This window comes from Pseudopipra pipra, chromosome 3 (assembly GCF_036250125.1).
Source record: "Pseudopipra pipra isolate bDixPip1 chromosome 3, bDixPip1.hap1, whole genome shotgun sequence".
Classification (NCBI taxonomy): Eukaryota; Metazoa; Chordata; class Aves; order Passeriformes; family Pipridae; genus Pseudopipra; species Pseudopipra pipra.
Window position 1 is genome coordinate 57,214,210 of NC_087551.1, and position 18,660 is coordinate 57,232,869.

General features: G+C 42.4%; 1 protein-coding gene across 11 annotated transcripts in view; it reads left to right on the plus strand.

Moving 5' to 3' along the window:
• Positions 1 to 18,660, plus strand: part of NHSL1 (NHS like 1) — a 182,395-nt gene that overhangs the window by 119,365 nt on the left and 44,370 nt on the right. For 10 of the 11 annotated variants that reach the window (XM_064649342.1, XM_064649341.1, XM_064649331.1 and 7 more), the window contains exon 2: positions 8,324 to 8,476. In XM_064649342.1, coding sequence (XP_064505412.1) covers positions 8,324 to 8,476 — 153 coding nt within the window. Of the gene's footprint in view, positions 1 to 5,500; positions 6,036 to 8,323; positions 8,477 to 18,660 lie in introns of those variants that run through there. The other variant, XM_064649339.1, reaches the window with a different exon arrangement.

The following is an 18,660-nucleotide window of genomic DNA, read 5'->3' on the forward strand; positions in this document are numbered from 1 at the left end:
GCATTATTAGGGCAAATAAAAGTCAAGATTTTGTAGACTAATTTACTTACCTCAGCCATTTTTTATCAGCTCTTCAGGACAAGCCATAGCATGGGAGCATTCAGGTGAATTCTGAATTTAAATTGAGAATATTTCCTAGTAACATTTTAAGAAGGTACTCCTAGTGAGAGAGAACAGTACTCTTCTGGGAGCTGAAGTTGCCTTAGCTGGGGTTCAGGAATGGCCAAAGGAAAGAGGATTGTGCACTGCAATTTAAAATAAAATTGCACATTCACTAAATGTTTTCTGTTCTCTTGCCTGCCATTACAGTGTATGAGGAGATGCTCTAACCAAAAGAAACAGCTGCTTTGTCTGCTGGCAGCCCTGCCCAAATGCTGCCTTTTCTCTCTGCTGATGTGTTTGCATGATAGAGGATCCTGTGGAAAGATGTTTTCAATTGTCAAAGGAATGAATTAGCTTTATTGTGCTGTGACCTAAATAGGATCATCAGATCAATCAGTCTGCTGCTTTTCTGTCCTCTCTGGCTTAGGTCGTGTTGCTTCTCCTTCTCATCTTGCTCCCTCTTCCCCCTGCCCGCGCCAGGCAGCCCCTTTCCCAGAGCCTGCAGCCATAATCCTTTATGAGCTTGGATAAAGGAGGGCACAGCCGGGTACCCTCTTTTCAAGCAATACCTGCCCCCACAGAGACAGGCTCAGTTCTGGGTCCCCTGCCCCTTTACTGGGGATTGGGTCCTTCTTGATGTTTTGTTCTAGTGGCTTTAGGATAAAATACTTTTTTTTCCTTTGTTCCCTCTCCCCTGTGCATTCTCCTCCTCTTCCTCCTGATCCCAGGTTTAATGAATTGTAATATCTCAATAGCTGGGGAAGTATCATGCTTCACCAAGGCTGAGGTTGCCTTGAAAGAGGCCATTGTGAGCGAGCGGAGCTGGAGACGGGAGGGCAGCTGAATGCAGTGCTGCCTGGAATGGCCTTTGTGGAGGAAGCACTTTTGTTCTCCTGAAAGATGCCGGGAGAGGACCAGCTGGCACGAGGTCTAAGGGAGGGAGAAACCCATTCTGACCATAAATTATTGACTCCTGTGCTGTGCGAGGGTGTCTTGGATTCCATTTAGGCATCAGCAAGTGGTTGGCAGCATGGGTGAACGTGGCCAGAACAGGCACAAAGCTTGGGCACTAATTTTGAAAACACTTGAGGCATTTTGGCCTTCTTGATGTTTGTCATGGAAGTCTCACCCGGAAGTAAAAGTGCAGCTTTCAAAGCTGGGTGGTATTGGTCTGAGCCAAGAAGGAGCCTTTTGACCTGCAGGGAAGGGTTTATTACCCTCCTCAGGTTTCAGGCTTACCCTGCAGATGCCGGGGTGCCTCTATGCAGCCTGGGGAGGGGGTGCGTGGGAGTCACTTCCATAGCCTCACCCCTCCAGACACCACAGCTGCTCAGAGTGGGTGGGTGGGGATGGCAGGGGAGCAATCCTGAGCATGTCCTACACGGACCCATCCCTGCAGACATGCTGGAAACAACTGCCCTCTAACAGCTTCTTCCCCACGCATCCCCAGCAAGCTGCTGTAGTGCGGTACAATGGAAACTCATTTCGAGCGACTAAATGATGTGTTTGTAAAAAGCAAAGGCATTGATTTAATTGTTTTTGAGTACCTCTGCTTGCCAGCATTTCCACTTTCCCTTTTGAGCACTGAATAGAGTCCCACTGGAAGAGCTCTCACGATGCAGTTCCCAGCTCAGTTGAATGGTTCTACTTTGTCTTTCCTCTTAAAATGTCATGAATGCTACACAGTTGTTTAATGTGAATATTTCAGTTGTCCAAATAAAGTTGCTAAGACCTGCAACTTGACGTTTAGGTTTTGAGGTGATAGTATATTCTAGTAGTTTGATGCATCATTCCATTAATGAACTTGATACATGTGTATCCTCTCCTTCATGAAAATAAAGTGGTAAAATTTGTCTTCGTTTGTGGGATGGAACAGGGATGGGTTGCTTTAACTATTCTAAAATACTTTAACTTTTTTTAACTTAAATACTTCCTAAATGCTGTATTGCATATATGTATGGGCTGGTGATTAGGAAGAGAACATTAGCTGATTGTCACTGATTCCATAGTGTCCCTGTGGACAGCTGACACTGGGGCTGCTGCTTGGCAGCTGCTCTGGCTGTAGTTATGAACAACTCAAGTACTTCACTTTTCAACATTTACTTTTTTATAAAGCCTCAGCTTCTTCAGTGGATCTTGTGCACTGGTGCAAGGTTCAGGGCACTGATTTGTGAATGGGGGCTACACAGGAGAGTCCCCTCTTCCCCCTCCCATCTGCCAGGGGCTAGCTGGAAATATTTCTGTGGAGGGCGAATATTTCCAGATTGTTTCACAGGTGCTGATTTTTTATGTTACTGTGAGTGGAGAGCGGTTGCTGTCCCAGATGGCTGGCTGGGAGCAGGTCAGCTGGAAAGCCCCTCTAAAGAGGGGATAGAGCAGGAAGAGGAGTGAAGGAATGGCTACAGCGTTTCAGGCATGCCATGTGCAAGCAGCCGCTCTTGTTCACTTCTCTCTGGACCTATGTGGCCTCTACTAGAAAATTAGAATCAATTTAACCACTCAAGGATTTAAAAAGTATTTTAATATGAACTAAAAAAAAGGGGTTTGCTAATGAATTCATTGCACAGTCATGATTTTGAGGATGCCGTTTGGCACTGCATCTTTTGCCTCTCATTTTCTTTGTTTCAGTCCCTGACTTGTTAGAAAGGAGTTTCTTCTGAGCCAGACTTTGTGACCAATCCCATCCGGTATGAAGTGAAAATCAGCATTTGCTGAACATGACCATATTTTCTGTATTCCTTGTGATATTCCTGATTCCTTTGTATTTCTGTGATCCTTGTGTGGTGGCAAGTGAGTGTGATCCCTGCTTGTAAGGATGTGGTAACCGAGGTGGTAGTTTAATATTAACTTGTCCAAGGTGGAGTAGCAAGTGTGTCACAGAGCAAGGTCTCCCCAGTCTGCTACTTGTCTCTGAGTCATTTGCTTTTAAAGAAGGATATCAGTGTGTACACACCTACTGTTGATGTTGGGTTTATGCAGCTTTAACAAACTTTTAAATTTTTCCTATCAAGTTAATTGTAGATGGGTTAGTTGTTGTTTGGTGAAGATTTTTGTGGGTTTGTCTGCTGGATTGGCAACCTTGGAGGCTAAAGTCCTTTATCTATGTAGTGACTGCAGTATAAATTTTCTCAAAGTGCCCCATCTTTTCCTTCTCTCAACGTAGAGAGGCAAAAGTGCAGAGGAGCACAGTCATTTCATGTTTACAGTTCTCAGAGAACTGCCATTAGATGCCAATTGCAGCAACAGTTGCCTGTTACGGGAAAAACATTTTAAAAAAGCAGGATTGAGACAACTTGATGAATTTCATGGAAGTCAGTGGGTTTGTCTCAAGTGGGGAAGATGTTTTGGTTGTTGTTGAACTAGTGCAGATTCTCAGAGATGCAGACACAAGTAGCCAGATGGGGTTTTTTTGAGGGGTAGCCCCTCATGATAGCCATTTTTGATGTTTGACCTCTTTAACAGCATGACCTGAGGGAAGGTGGAAGCAAAGTCGAGGGCGGGGGATGGGACGGCGAGGGGGGTGGGTGGTGAAAGGCAGACATCAACTTAGGTATTGTTTGTTACTGGGTTTGAAAGTCTGCCTCCATACTGGAGATCAGGGCTAGAGGTCAGTGATCAAGTGCTTGTTCTTTGGAGGGAGAAATGCTCCAGGATAGGTTGAGGATGCAATAACAAAACCACTGCACTTGGCACACATTGTAGCCCGAGGTGAAATGGGTAAGGGTTCCCTGAGCCGTCCAAAGTACCCAGGATTGTGTTGATTCACAGGGGCTTGACCATGAAAAGGGAACAAATCTTGCTTCCCAGGGCTTGCAAGACTTTGAGATTCCATAAAGACCTTGTGAAGAGTCTTATCTTGCTTTTAGTAGCCCAGTCTCCCTCATTTTCTAGCTTGAAACTGTCTCCTTCCCCCTTGCAAGTGCTCCACTTCTTACATGCTAAGGAAGAGGCACGTGTAGGAAAAGGCACTTCCTGCATCCTAAAACACATTGACACCACCCTAGAAAAGGAGTTACCACCTTCTTGGTTTCCTCTTGGATGGCAGTGTTGCTGGTGTTAGAAATGGAGTCACTCTGCACTCATTTTCAGAGTGTGTCCAGCAAGCATGCATTTAAAGCTGGTTTAATGATGTTTGGGTAATGGCAAATTTATAACAGGAGCATTATTGTGTATTTGATTCAAAACAAACACTAAATAGTTATCTTGATATCCGAGTTTGATGCCAGAGTAAATTTTTTATGTAAGGTGCTTGATGGAAATCAATGCAAAAAAGCAGAGGTGCTTTCCCTGCCACTGCTTCCATGGCACTGTGGTCTCCTGTCCCTTTGGCAGAGGTGAGCCACTCAAAATGTGTCTTGGATGAGCAGCTGCTGGAGAGACCTGGTGCTAATGGCAGTTGTGATGTCAAACCCATGTTGTAATTGTAAAATCTCTGGATTTGGAAAATACTGATAAAATGTTGATAATAGTGTGTTCAGACAATGATGAACAGACTTCATTTGCAGTCTGTTCTGCACACTGCTGAGTCTCAACTGTTTGGTGAAACTTAGAAGTTCCTGTGGAGCATCTGCTTTTCACATGCTGTGCTCCAGAGGCCAGATCCTGCTGCAGCTTTGGGGTCAGCCTGAGCCCCCTACTGCTGGCATTTTTCTTTTCCTGAGGAAAAAATCCTTCTCATTGTTAACCCGAGGGGGTTTCCTAAGCTTGCTTTGTGAGGGAAGGCTTGCTTCTTGAGCCTGAACATTGTTCGAAGGGCATGCCCTGCTGAGCACATTCATTTGGTGCTTAGAATTTTCCCTTTAACTTCTGCAAAATTGCAGTTCATTCCTAGGAAGCATGGCTGTAGGCCTCTGTGCAGATACATTTTTTAAGACATGAGGATATAATGTGCATCTCAAAAAGCTGGGCTATTTCATCTCCCTGCACAAATTTCGTTTGATGAATAACAGATCCTCTATTAGCCAGAAATAACTCGATTTTGTTTTCCATGTATTTGGTCTGAGATGACGCTAATAAGAATAAATTAGGAGGTAACTGAATGAAATTCAATATGTAAAATTAGTGGGCTGATGTCCCAGGCAATGACAGTGACTGTGGGGGGAGCAGTGGGCTGGAAAGGGAGGCAATGCAGAACCGACACTCTCTGTGTTTCAGCCAGCTAAGCCGCGCTCTTGATCCTTAATAAAGTGGGAGCGAGGGGGTGAAAATAAAAAAGGGGGAGGGGGGGAGGGGAGGGAGAAGGAGATAGATTGGGAGCGGTGGGAAAGCAGGGCGTCCTGATTTGCACGAAAATGCAACACTCATTTGCAACTGGAAGGAGGCCGGGGCTGCCCGGCCCCCCCGCCGCCGGCGGGCACCGGGGAGGTGCGGCGGGAGGAGGGCGGCGGCTGGGAAGGTGCCGGCGTCTCCTGCTGCTCCGGCGGCAGAGCCCGCTGGAGCGATGGGAAGGAGCGCAAGCACCTGCCAGCTCGGGACTTTCTGTAGTAGCCGAAGTTGGAGAGCGGAGGGAAGAAGGAGAACAAGAGCAGAGTAACTGCGTGCACGGCAAGAAAGCCCGATATTTGGTCCTGCGCAAACGTGAATAACAACTGGAATTTTTTTCTTTCTCCTGTTTTGCTTGTTAAAACTGGCTGTTTTCAGCACGCAAGGTTACATGTGAGGACAAGAATTCAGGTTAAAGAATTGTAAATTATTTCGTCCATCAGAAAGGTCTAGACAGATTTAAAGTGATTTCAGGAAAGAAATACGGAGGGGAGAAGCCTGGAGAAGAGAAATTTGATGTGTGGAGTTTGAACAGGATCAATCTGGGAGTCACCTTTCTGCAGCTCCTTTCTACGGGACTTCAAGTCCAGGATCGCAGTTCCACACCTTGAAAATGGTGGTTTTCATCAACACAAAGCTTAAATCTCTCATGAAACTTTTCAAGAGAAAGAGTAAGTAGCTGCATGTGCTCCCTATCTTTTCGGGAGGCAGCCCAGTTCTGCAGGAAAGTGTGGTTCCCTTCGGCTTCGCTCCTGCTTCCTGCAACCTCTTTTAAGTTTCTCTCTTCTTCGTTGATCATTGTGGAGCGTGTGGAGGCAGCCTTGTGAGGGGCTTTAGGACCTCTGCGTTAGGACACTGTTGCTTTGGAAATGCTTTGTCATGGTGATATTGAAGGAGCCAAAGTTCTCAGAGTGAAATGAGGAAATCGGTGACAAGACAGGGTGTGCCGGTGTCGCGTCAGTCGTGCCCAGGTGTTGGGCTGTGTGTCCTCATGGTTTGTCAGACATCTGTCTCTGCTTGTGCAGATGCCCGTGAGGTATCTACATAAAGCTTGTTCTGAGAAGAAGTTTGTTTTTTAAAGATGTTCTAGTTTCAGAGTGGCTTTCAAAGTCACGATTCTTTATTTAAGTCATGAAGGACAAACAAATCACGCTAGAGAGATTAGTTGGCAAATGTGCACAGCACTTCCGTTGAGTAGTTTTGATGACCGATGTTGCTCTCATGAGCAGTAAACCCCTAATTTTGGTGTTGCGGGACTGCAGCCAGACGGTGGGCTTGGCGGCTGATGTTTCCTCCTATTCCTCCTCCAGCCTTACTCTCCTCCCCACCCACCTGCTCAGTCAGGGCATGGCGAGGGTGCCTTTCAGTGACCTGTCACTTTTTCTGTTAGGTCGGGGTGATTGATGCTGTAACCAGGTAGGTGGTGACTTGTCCGGTTGTCGTGATTTAGGTTTGACCTCTGGTTAGCAAGAACAGGAAAAATGGGTACAGACTGAATGAGCATCTGCCTTGTTGCAGCCAGTATGTCTATGAGAGGGGATGGGATACAGCACCAAGACTCAGAGATGAGGACGTTGAAAGTCTTTAAAAACCTTTTTCGAGGTCTGAAACTAATCTAAAAAATGTGAGGAGAGGTAGATAAGGACCTTCCCACTATCCTAAGTCCTTTTAGGAAAAAGCAGGCATTGAGCATTAGGCTGTAGATAGGTTTTGAAGTGAGATGTGTAGCTTATTTTCTTCAAAAAATACCAGTTATTTCCATCTGAAATGATCCCAGCAGATGCACAATGATGTTAAGGAAAGAGTAATTTTTCAGATGTCAGGAGGCTGTTGGCTCTGTTTTGCTTCCCACTGTTACATACGTCTTCTGCTACCACAGGGGCATCAGACAAACTTCACAAAATGATGCTACAGGCAGCGCAGCAGCAAAGACAGTGAAGGGAAGATGCAGAGCTGACAGGGAGGCCCAGGATAACAGGGCTGTGGCAGCAGGGCAGGTGCTTGGGAGGTAGCACAGCTGTAGCAGCTTTTTCTGCTTCGGAGAGCTAAAAAGCAAGGATGTGTGCAGCATACTGGCTGAAGGCCAGAGGATGCCTGGAGGATCATAAAATATGACCCCCAACTGCCCTTTTTCTGTTTACAGCAGGGTGGAGGGATAAGGCTATTCAACTGTAGAAGTTTTTATTGATGATAAACTTGAAACAAAAGGCAGTGGCAGTCTCTCAGGAAGCATAAATGATAAACAAATCTCTGCAATATGTGCTTTGGCTGATTCATTGCTAGACTGTCTGTAGGGAACTTTGAACTTGAACAAGGTCTGTATTTTATTTTCGCGCATGTATTGGCTGTGAAGAGGTGGCCAGAGACATCCCTCTTCAGTGCTGTTGTGCTCTGAGCAGTATTTGTCCACGGAGTTGCTTTTGTTCAAATCTGCTTTCCACTCATGACAAAGGAAGGTAGCTAATCTATTTGCTTCAGTGGAATCTTCTTGCCTGGTTTGAGCAAGCATGAGGTCAGACAAGGTTGTTTCCCAATACAAATGAACCCGTTGTAATCTCTCATGAGGACTGTCACATTCCCAGGGTCACCTTTGAACAAGAGGAAGCTATTTTGCACTTCACAGAGCAAGCCATGACCAGGGGATGGGAAAACTGATGTCCTTGGTGAAGACTGAGAGCTAGAGGGGGGAAAACAGAGTTGCAAGTTCAGAGTAAATAAAATAGCAAGTGTACACATGGGAAGAGGGAAAGCTGTTTCCTGCAGAACATAATTTTAGAGTAGAAATTAGAGGAAGTTTGTTTTATAACTGTTAGGGAAGTGAGGTTCTAGAGAGCGTTTTGGTGGGTCTGCAGTGGCAAACATCATTTCTAGGTGATGTGCGGCGAACTTACATGTGGGGTTTCACAATAGAGCTATCTGCAGTAACATTTAATTTTCTTATTATTGTGTCTCTCTGCAGCTGTTTCCAACCTAGATGAAGAGAGTAGATGGTCTGTGCACTATACTGCTCCATGGCACCAGCAGGAAAATGTCTTCCTACCCTCCTCAAGACCACCTTGTGTGGAGGACCTGCACAGACAAGCCAAGCTGAACCTCAAGTCAGTACTGAGAGGTAAGATGCTGGTACTTACACAGACATGTCCTAAGAGGACAGTAGTTTTTGCCACAGTCTTTGGAAACATATCCAAACTGCAGGCTTTGGAAGAAGTTTATTTGTTTTTCTGCCTGCAGCATATCTGGAACATTGCAGGATATACCAACTCAAATGTAGGGAATAGGGTAAAAATGCTTTCGCTATGAAGGGGCAAGTAAATGTGTTACCTGGAAGAGCATCTAGAATGGAAAAGGGGAAAAGCTTGCTTCTTTTGGCCATCTTCATGTTTCCAAAGTGGTACCTTCCATTTCACTAAGTCCTGAATTAGTCCATTTATGAAGAACCATATCTGGGGTGTTTCATTTGGAGATTTCTTCTCTTGTTCTAAAGTGTCATTCCCAGGGCTGTGGCTACTTGTGAGAAGTTGGAAAAGGCACAGAGGGCAGAAAAGGAAAATGGGAAACAAGGTGCTTGCAAGGACTCCTCCAGTGGTAAAAGTGGTTTCTTGCAGAAGGGTGCAGCATATTTTTAAAGACCAATTTTTACCCTTAGTACCTTCATTGGGGATGTACCTATACAGTCTGTTATAGGAGCCATTGTGTTGTGTTAGTGCAGCCATGAGGACAGAGGCAGGCAGCCAGCGGGGAGGCCTGCAGATCGACTGTCCCTGGGGCAGACAATAAGTTTAAAATAACAGCAGAATGTCCGTGTTCGGGGAAAGGTTAACCTAGATGTTTCTTTACAGGTTGCAGAGTTAACCTGATTTTTAAAAGAATATTGTATTTTTTATTTGTTTATCCTGACATTTCTGCTTTTTAGACATGAAGAAAGCTTCATTTTGTATGTCTGAATAGAGAAATGTTCAACCGCCATATTTTATTTCTCTTGCCATTTCCCCAGTTAATTGATTTTCACTGTCTCTTACTGGGTGCTTTTCATTATCATTTAATAGGGGAGTCTTGACAGCCAGTGTTATTGGCTCATGCATGGCTCAGCAGATAGCCTGTGTGCCCTCTATACTTATTATTGGATTAATACATTTGTGCAGCTCCTTAGCCTTGGAACATATACTGTTCACTTGCAGGCACACTTACCAGTTCCTTACAAAATCAAAATATTTGCCTGCTTGAGACTAAAAGAATACTGGTTGTGGTTAGCATTTTGTGAACTTTAATCACTCATACTAATATTTTTTCCACTCTCTGTTTTGGACTGTTAAAAAAAAAAAAGCAACCCTGCGCAGGCTAAAATTATGCACGATTTTCTTGAGTTTTATCAGAAATGTATCTACTGCAGTTTCATATTCTATTTAAATACATTTATGTCTGATATATTTGTGTGAAACCAAGTAATATATGCTGCTTCCCCCAGCTTACACAGCTGAAGTTACTTCACTCTGCTGAGATTTTCTCTAGAGCTGCTGCTCATTATAAAAAAGAAGCTATTCAGTATTACTACAACTTACTAGTTAGCCATTTGTGTTAAATAAACTGGCTTGTGTACAATTCCTTGGTAGTAAAGTGAATTTCAGCTTTGCACTTTCAGGGTAGTAACTGAGAGAGAAGCAACTGTGATGATATCTTTATCAGACCTCATACTGCTGACTTAGTGAATGCAATTGATTTATTTATTTATTTGTTTAACCTCAAGCTCTTTCCTTGAGCCACATTTTTTTCATAAGTGCAGTTTTAAAACAACAACTTTCTGTGGCCTGTAACTGTCCTAAAAAGCTACAGCATGAATTCAACACTGCAGTAATTTCATTCTTGCCTATAGGCTCTCTGAGTAGGAAGAGAGGCACTGACTAAAGTTTTATCAGTTTTACCCTGCTGCTGCTTCAGCCAGCACTGTGAAATCAGGAAGGTACTGGTGCTTCTGATGGTATTTGGAGAATTGGGTTAAAAGCTCTGTATCCAGAATAGAGTTTCATTCAGTGTAAAAGTACTGTTGAAATTGTGACAACTGCTGAACTGCTACCTGTTGCTTTAGAAAAGACAGAGTTTTCCAAAGCCTTTTGATGGGTAGGACATAAATTCAGTGTTATGTGTTTATAGCGTAGAAGAGCTTGAAGTAAACTAGTGTCATGAGAAGCACCATTGGGCTAGCATAGAAACTTTAGTTCTGCATTTCTTGGCCTCATGATGAAGCTTGCATTTTGGCATCTCCTTGGTGTTTCATATTCTTCAGTTGAGGTGAACCATAGGGCAGTAGGTGGTGGGGGGGAGTGAATAACATTGGATTAAAGATGCACTGTACTCTGTGCAGAAAGAGTGGGATGAATCTCCTTTGTCTCTGGAAAGCATTTGCACAAACTGGAAGGGAGTAGAACTAAAGAAAAATTAATCTTTTCTTTATAGTAAGTAGGAGATGGAGTAGTGGACATGCACAGCAGTGAAGGAATACTTGGTTTAAGAATAAAAGGTTAGGGTTAGAAATATTGAAATGTATGGTATCCAACCTGTCTTGAGAGAAATAAGTACACTGCATGCTTTTTCAGGAAGTAATGTTTTGTTTGGAGGAGGAAAAGATTATTTCATTAATTTTTGTGCAGTTTATTATTTTACTTTGTATATTACATATTGAGGATAAGCATATTCTCTGCTTATCACAGTGTGCAAGTGGATGCAGCATATGACAGTAGATGTTGTAGGAGGAGATATTTTAGCTTTTTGTAACTATGAACTAGCCTTTTACCCTTTGAAATCAAAGGGAAATATGAAGCTACTTTATGAAGTAGCTTTTAAGTAGAAAGCTACTTGAAAGTAGCTTATGAAGCTGTACTTGAGAACTGAAGTTGCTTTATGTAACCTATATTAAAATTTAAAGTTGTCATTGACTGAAATCAGTGCCTTGATATATTTAACCCAGGCTGTGTTACTTCGTTTCAAATTAAAGGTCTCAGTGGCTTAATCTGATGGTTAGGGAAGAAGAAGATTTTCAGCTGCACTTCATAGTCATGGTACCATTGCAATATGATTTAAATGTTTATAAAATTATGCAGTTCTTGGGTTGCAGTGATAGATACAGTATTTTTCCTTACTGTTTTGTTTGCATTGGATAAAGCAGACTCTCCCTTCCTTTGGGGAAGGAGCCAGGCCCTTGGGGTGCCTGATGAAGCAGATGGGGTGACACGTGCCATCCAAGGTGCATATTTTCTTACCCTCAGGGCCAAGCTGCTCAAACTGACCTTTCCTGAAAACCTGTCTTATGTGGCCTCTTCCTAATGTTTTCATGTTCATCTTATTGAAGGTGTTTCTCCACGTACAGATGTTCAAATAGAAACAAAATTATACTGACCATTGAGGAGTCTTGTGTGACTTTGCTTCATGCCACTGTTTCCTCCTAGGAAGTAATGAAAACAGGAGATGAAGACAACAGATGGAAAGGAAGAGCTTAGGCTCTGCATGAGGCCAGGATCGTCAAATCAGTGCTCTTCCCTTGGACTGTATGCTCTGTTCCAAGGCTGAAGGACTGCTTGACTTGTTTAGTCTCATGTTGTTCACATCTACAGAGTGGCTGGACCAGCTCTGAGAGTCTGGTGTGGACAATAGCAGAGCTGTGAGTTAAATGTTGTTCAGAGTGGCATTGTTTCTTGAGGCAGGCTATTACCTGTGCTGAAGAAACAAGTGCCACATACTGCAATGTTTCCTGTGGTGTTCTTGGTCCATGAGGCCAAGAGGTTTAGTGAGTGTTCAACCAGGGTCAAGAGGGTAGCACTATAAAACAGCTCCCATCCCTGACACAGTGCATTGACAGATCTGGCCAGTTGCATGGTTGTATTTGAAGAACCACTGTCTGAGGAAGTCCCTGAAGTACAGTGATCTTCAGGTGGGAGTGCAGATACAACAGCTGTAGACTACAGCAGCAACACAAATATTTGGTTATAAAAGTAAATTAAGACTAATCCTCATTTTCTGAACTGTATTATATTCTTAAATTGACAGTCAATAAGGCGTGAAGCATGAACATTGGGAGGAGAGACAGCAGTGTGGTACTGTTGCTTTGCTTTGCTGCTTGGAGTGTATCGTAAGTGTGCCTGTTTACCTCCTGGGCAGGTTTGCAACATTAGCAGTTAATTACAGGTGTAGGTCCAATATCCTAAGAGGAAAGCCTAAAGTAAACTGGAATGCATTAGCCTCAGATAATCTTGCAAACTATGATGAAGTGAAGGAACAACAAAAAAATTCTTACTATGTACCTGAACTCTCTTTGTTTCTACATTTTTTGAACTATTCTATATTCTCCCTCAGATGTGGATATAAGTCAGTTGCAGTGATGGGAGCCAGAGCAGACTTGAATTTCCAAGGGGCAGTTGTCTTCCAGTTACTGCAATTAGCAGTGTAGAGCACTTTTGCTTTAAAAAAAGAAAAAGCTGTGGAGGGAGTACAGGCTTCGCTGTTGTGTATTGTCACTTGTTCATGAGCTGGGAGGCAGCATAAAGGGCAGGAGTGAAATAGCTGTATTAAAGGGCAAACACAGTGAGACTGAAATGATACCAGGCTGTTAGGAGATAGCCAACTCCTGCAGGGTGTTGTGGACATACTCTCTGCACTGTTCAAGTTGCAGATGAGGGGAGATGTCTTGGCACACACTGCTGGTCACTGCCCAGGCTTTCTGTCCTTTCCAGCAGATAGATAACAAGGTGTCAGATACGTACACAGGAAGGTGTAGCTGTAAATGGTGGGAACACTCTATATGTTGACTTTCATACCCCTTTTCAGACTATAACTGCTGAAACTTCCTGCACAACTGCCTGTACTTTTTCCTTCCCCCCACCCCCCGGGGTAATTGTGTTGATTCAAGCTACATACATAATATAGGGCTCGTTGTTCCACTGTCTGTGATGATTCATTTATTATCTCATCTTCAGAAGAGCTGGATTTGGCTGACTCTAGCTTCTGTTTAGCTTTGTTGGCCAAATTCAAGGAATGTATTTAAGCAGCAGTGATTGAAACACTTGATTTGTTTTCCAGAAGACATCTGGTTAGCATTGTCAAATAAAACCGGATTTAAGTAGTTAGTCATAAAGCCTCTATTATGTCTTGCTGCAAGACCCTCCAGACAGGTATGTGTCTAGCCTTTGTTTTCTTGGTGCATCTGCCAGATCACTGTTCAGATGAGCAATATTAGGGTCAGCCCTACTAGTCAATAATCCTGCTGAGAAGATTATGGACTTAAAATAATCTTATGTTTCATTAAAGAGCTGCAAAATAGGGGAAACCACTTCATATTAACAGTAGATCTGGTTCAGGTTCAGAGAGATGTCAAGATGTGAAATCCCTACCAACTGGAAACCTTAATGAAGTAAAAGGCCATTAAAGGCTAGGAGTAAACCATATGTTCCTGAAAGGACTTGGAACTGTAAAATCAAAAAATAGAAATTAACTTATTTCCCATTATTTTAATTTCAATTGTCAAGTTACTACCAGAGCTTCTGCCCATGTATCCTGCGTTTTTTTACTGTTGCTGAATTAATTCACAGTACATCTGTTTATAGTTTTGGCCAAGTTCCATATTCCAACTGTCCTTTCTAATAAGGAATTCCAAAAAGCAAGTATTCAAATGAAATGAAACAAAATTTGACCAGGAGTCTACACTGCACATGTTTGAAAGCTGGTCTCGTGCTGCAAAACTGAGCTACTTGTAAGCATTTAGGCTCCCTATTTTTAGGTTTAGTTTATATAGTGCAGCACTAAGTGCTAAAAATATAAAGGGTAGTTATATGTAGGTTAATTGCATGGTACACATAAGTGAAAGCAATTCCGGTGAAAGGGTTTAAAGAAGATAAAAATTTGTTTCAGTATGATAACAGTGATACTGTTGGTTTTTTTTAAACTAGATGAATGTGTGTTCTTAGGAAGATATACCTGAAAGATTATTGAAGCTCTCCCCATGTCAGATCCACGCCTTTAGTAGAGAGAAAAAATTGGAACTCTTACTATCTGCATTGTTGTTTCAGTGCTAGGTTAAAGCAACTTCCATCATAAGGAATATCAGACTTTCGTTTGATTTCCTTTTTACTTTTCTTCCTCCTTACTCTGTTAGATTAGGATGTTGTATGTGCTTAGTTGCAGCATTTTAGGTAGCTTTACACTTAACATTAAGTGTCCTAGGAGAAAAAAACAATGAAAAATCCTGTCATATTTTTGTATTAGGTGTGTTCAGTTGTCTTAAGAAATAACTATTTTAATGCAACCATCAAACATGCAAAAGGAAGCAAATGCACTGTTAAACTTAAGACATCTTGTCACCACTAAATGCAGTCATATAACACACTTGCAGAAATTCAAATTGAGACAAACGGTGATAATTATTTTGAACAGTCCCTAGTGACAGCTTGTTAACAAATACAATTTATCATGGCTATGGCATTTTAGTGCCATTAGAAAGGTTTTCTGTATCGCTAAATCATGCAGATTACCTGGAGACTTAAAGGTTGAGATTAAATGTGTTTGTTTTTTAAAAGCTCCAAGAAAAGAGTGTCTGCATTTACTTAACCCCGTTAAAGGTATTTTCACGTGGCAGAATTCCTTTTACTTTGAATTCTTCTTAAACACTTGTATCTGATTTAGACATTGAAAATAAATCTAACTGTACTTGCTTCCCCCTACTGTTGCACTTTCATGCCCTATCCTTGTGCTGCTACAAGGGTTGGACTTGATGATCTCGGAGGTCCCTTCCAACCCAGCTGATTCTATGATTCTATAATTCTATGATCTATACAGCTGAACCCTGAAGCAGCTTGGAGAATTAGTCTGAAAGAGTGGGCTTTCCAGCCTGACTGAGCCTCCAGTTACCACATCAGGACATGCTTCCCAGTGAGAGGGTCAACATCTGTATGTTGGAGGGGATAGACCTAACATAAATACATTTGTTCACTTTCAGTAGTAAGATTTCTTAGAAGTACCCATTCAACATACTTCTCCATCACAGAGTCCAGCAGCCCTCTGTTAGGGTTACCTTCATCCCTGTTGGAGCCCAAGACATCTTTTTTTCTAGGAAACTGTGGACAGTATCTGTCATTAAAGCTACCTGTGTGACTGGACTTGGCTGCTTATTTAAGAGAGGGAACATACATAGCAGTCTTTTAAAAAGTCTGATAGACCTTTCTTGTTACTCATCAAATAAGAAGGCCTTGAAGTAAACAATGAAGTTTTCCTGGAGAGTTGAAAACTTGCCACCTCATATGGCACTTGTTTGTTGGGTACCAGTGTTTGCTGTCTCTTGCCTTGTCTTAGGCTTTTCTGTATGTACTTTTAAAAGATCTAGAAATACCAATGTAAAAGTGCATTCTGGGCTAAGAGAAGGGAATAATAAGGAAGGTAGCTGGATTGGCAGAGGCTGGTACCAACCAAAGCACCTAGATAAAGCTGTTGAGCAGAAGGTTTTCCAGCTGGGCAGCAACAGTACTACATCTCTTGAAAATCCTGACCTGTTCAACTAGGAGTCTGAACAAAATGGTGCACTGGATATATCACAACTGAAGTTCATGAACTTGCTTTGCAGTCAGCATTGGTTACAGTTGAGATGTTACACAGGGGCATCATTGCTGTGGCATTACAACATATTTCAAAGCTTCGATATAGAAAAACTCTCTGTGATAGTCAAGTTCTGCAGCTGATACGGGGATTTGTACATTTAAAGGAAATGGAATTTGATCCAAGCTGAGTGAATTTTTGGGAGGAATGTAAAGTGGTAGAGGCAAGCTGTCTGCTGCATATTTAGGTCCAGGGACAAAAATAGTTGCTGCATTGGAATTAAATTGAGTTGCTTTTTTTCCGAGTCATATTTAGCATGAGATAGTTGGGAGAAACAAGTTTGCCTTTGTACAGCTGTGCTTTTATATAGTCTGTTTCATCCACACACAGAGAGCTGTGCTTTCTTAACCCCAGTTTGCAAATGAGGGACCCATAAAGAGGCACAGAGTGAAAGGTAGTAATTATAGTTAGATTTACTAACCAAAGAGGCCTTTGAACTAGGGTGTCTGTTTTAATTATAGTCCCAGGCATAATGATTCTTAACAAGCTCTTTATCTTGAAAAGTTCCCTCCCTGAAATTTCCCGGTTAACGGCGTAGTCTGGAGTTACCCTGATTTTATCCACATCTTACTACAGTGCTGTGAGCAGGCTGAGAGACAGCTGTGCTCTTCAAAGAGGTCCCAGTTTGGTGCTCAGAGTGTCTTAGTAGACACCATCAGACCATATAAATGATCCCCAGAAAAGCATAACTCTTTCTGTTACATTTCAGGTGACAACCTTTTTACGTAATGCTTGGAGCACACCATTAGGAAGCTGGAGATTTAGCCTGTGCTCACCTCATCTATAAAGAATTTAAATTTGTATCTAAATGAAAAATATGTTAACTTGCAAAACATAAAGCCACTGTTGGATGAAGATCACCTTAGAAGTAAAGATGTTGACATCCCTGTTACGTTCCCCTGCCCCTCTTGAGAAAGATCTATGGCATTGGACCCAGTGCTGGTCATTACTGGTGTGGTGAGGATGAGAGTTAAGGCATCTCAAGTTCTTCTTTAGTTGGCTTTATTCTGAGATGCCTCTCTATACAGTCATATGCTGCAGGCAGAGTGTACATGCCTGCTTGGACTCTGAATTTAGGAGGCGCATACATGAAATTCAGATCGTGTCATGTCTGTCTGTAAGATGTGAGTTCTTAACTGGATCTAACTCAAAGTGATTTGCTTGGAGGAAGTAATACCGAGTCAGAAATCCAGGTCTTCTGACACCCACGCCTGTCTATCACAAGCCCATGAGGTCTTAGTTGTCTCAACTCAACTGGAAAAACAAATTCAAAATATGTATCAAGTAAGTTAAAATGATACGCGGTTATTTACTGGTGGTGAAAACAATTTCTTTTAAAACCAAAAGCAGTGATATAGTACATACTTTGATTATTAAAGTGCAGTGTAACCTATGAAGTAAGAGGTCATTTTAAAAAGTTTACTTTTGTAAGACAGATGTATATTATATTACAATCTGTCTGGTTTTAGGTGAAATTTTGAAAAGCTACTTGTAAGGTGGTGTTTGTAGTTGTGACTTAGGGGGGAACATGTTGGTGGGTATTTATAGAAGAAGGAGCTGGCTACATGTTTGAAAAGCGAAAAAGATTTCTGACCTCGGGGATTAGAGCAGTTTTCCAGTGATATGTGCAATGAATGGATAAATGTGTTTTAATATACTAATCAGCAGATTTATTTCTGTGGTTGACAGTTTAGTTGACTTCTGCAGTTAGTAGCCTCTCTCTAGTACAAAAAAAAAGGGGGGGGGGGGAGGAAGAAAAAATAAAAAAGAGAAAGAAATATACAAGTTACAACATGAAAGGCTCTACCAAGAAGTCACCCTGACTTCAGCTGACATAATTTTTCAAGCATGCAGATGCAGCTGTCAGCTCATCGCTTATCCCTTCTTGCTGACAAGGAGACAGCAAGAGGTGGTGTAAAAATAAGTGAAGTGTGTACTGGTCTTTCCCCAATCTACATCTGTACCCAGGAGTTTCTCTTGTAGCAGTTTTGGGCAGCTCTGCCAGGCAGGCAGCATATCTGCTCCGGTGGAAAGCAGCTCCTGGTCTGATTTGCATCTTCTCTTTGGGTTTTAGCAATTAGTCTTGAGTTCTAGGTACTGGTTTTGGATACAGGGAAAATTCAGATGTTTCCAGGACATTATTTTCTTGGCTTTCATTGATTGACCCATCCAATGGGATGGGTAGTTACGCCAAGCAAGTTCGAGCTATTTAGATGCCTGAATAACTTTGATGCCAAGTTTCTAAGTTTATACCAGTGAATATCATGGTAGTTTAATTCTTTAACCAGTGCCTTTGCTGGTTACTAGTAAATACTTAGAAATGTGGGTTTGGTTTTTTGTATTGAACTCGTTAAATGTGCTTGTGAGAGCTTAAGGCCTCATCCTGAACAGTCATGTGAGCAGTGTTTGCTTGCACGAGTAATCTCATTAGAGCTAATTTAGTGAGTGATGGCTGCACTTTCAGGCCTGAGGTGTGGAGGACTGGTCCCGGGTGGTTGGAGAAGGCTGTGGCTCTGTGCTGCTGCTGGGGCTGCAACTTAGGAGAGGTCACAGATTCTGATGGGGTCTGGCCCTGAAAACCAGCACCTGGAGCCTTTCTCCCTGCAACCAAGTCAATTTGGGACGCCCTGATCCTGTCAAAATAGTAGTTTTATGAAAAAGCTT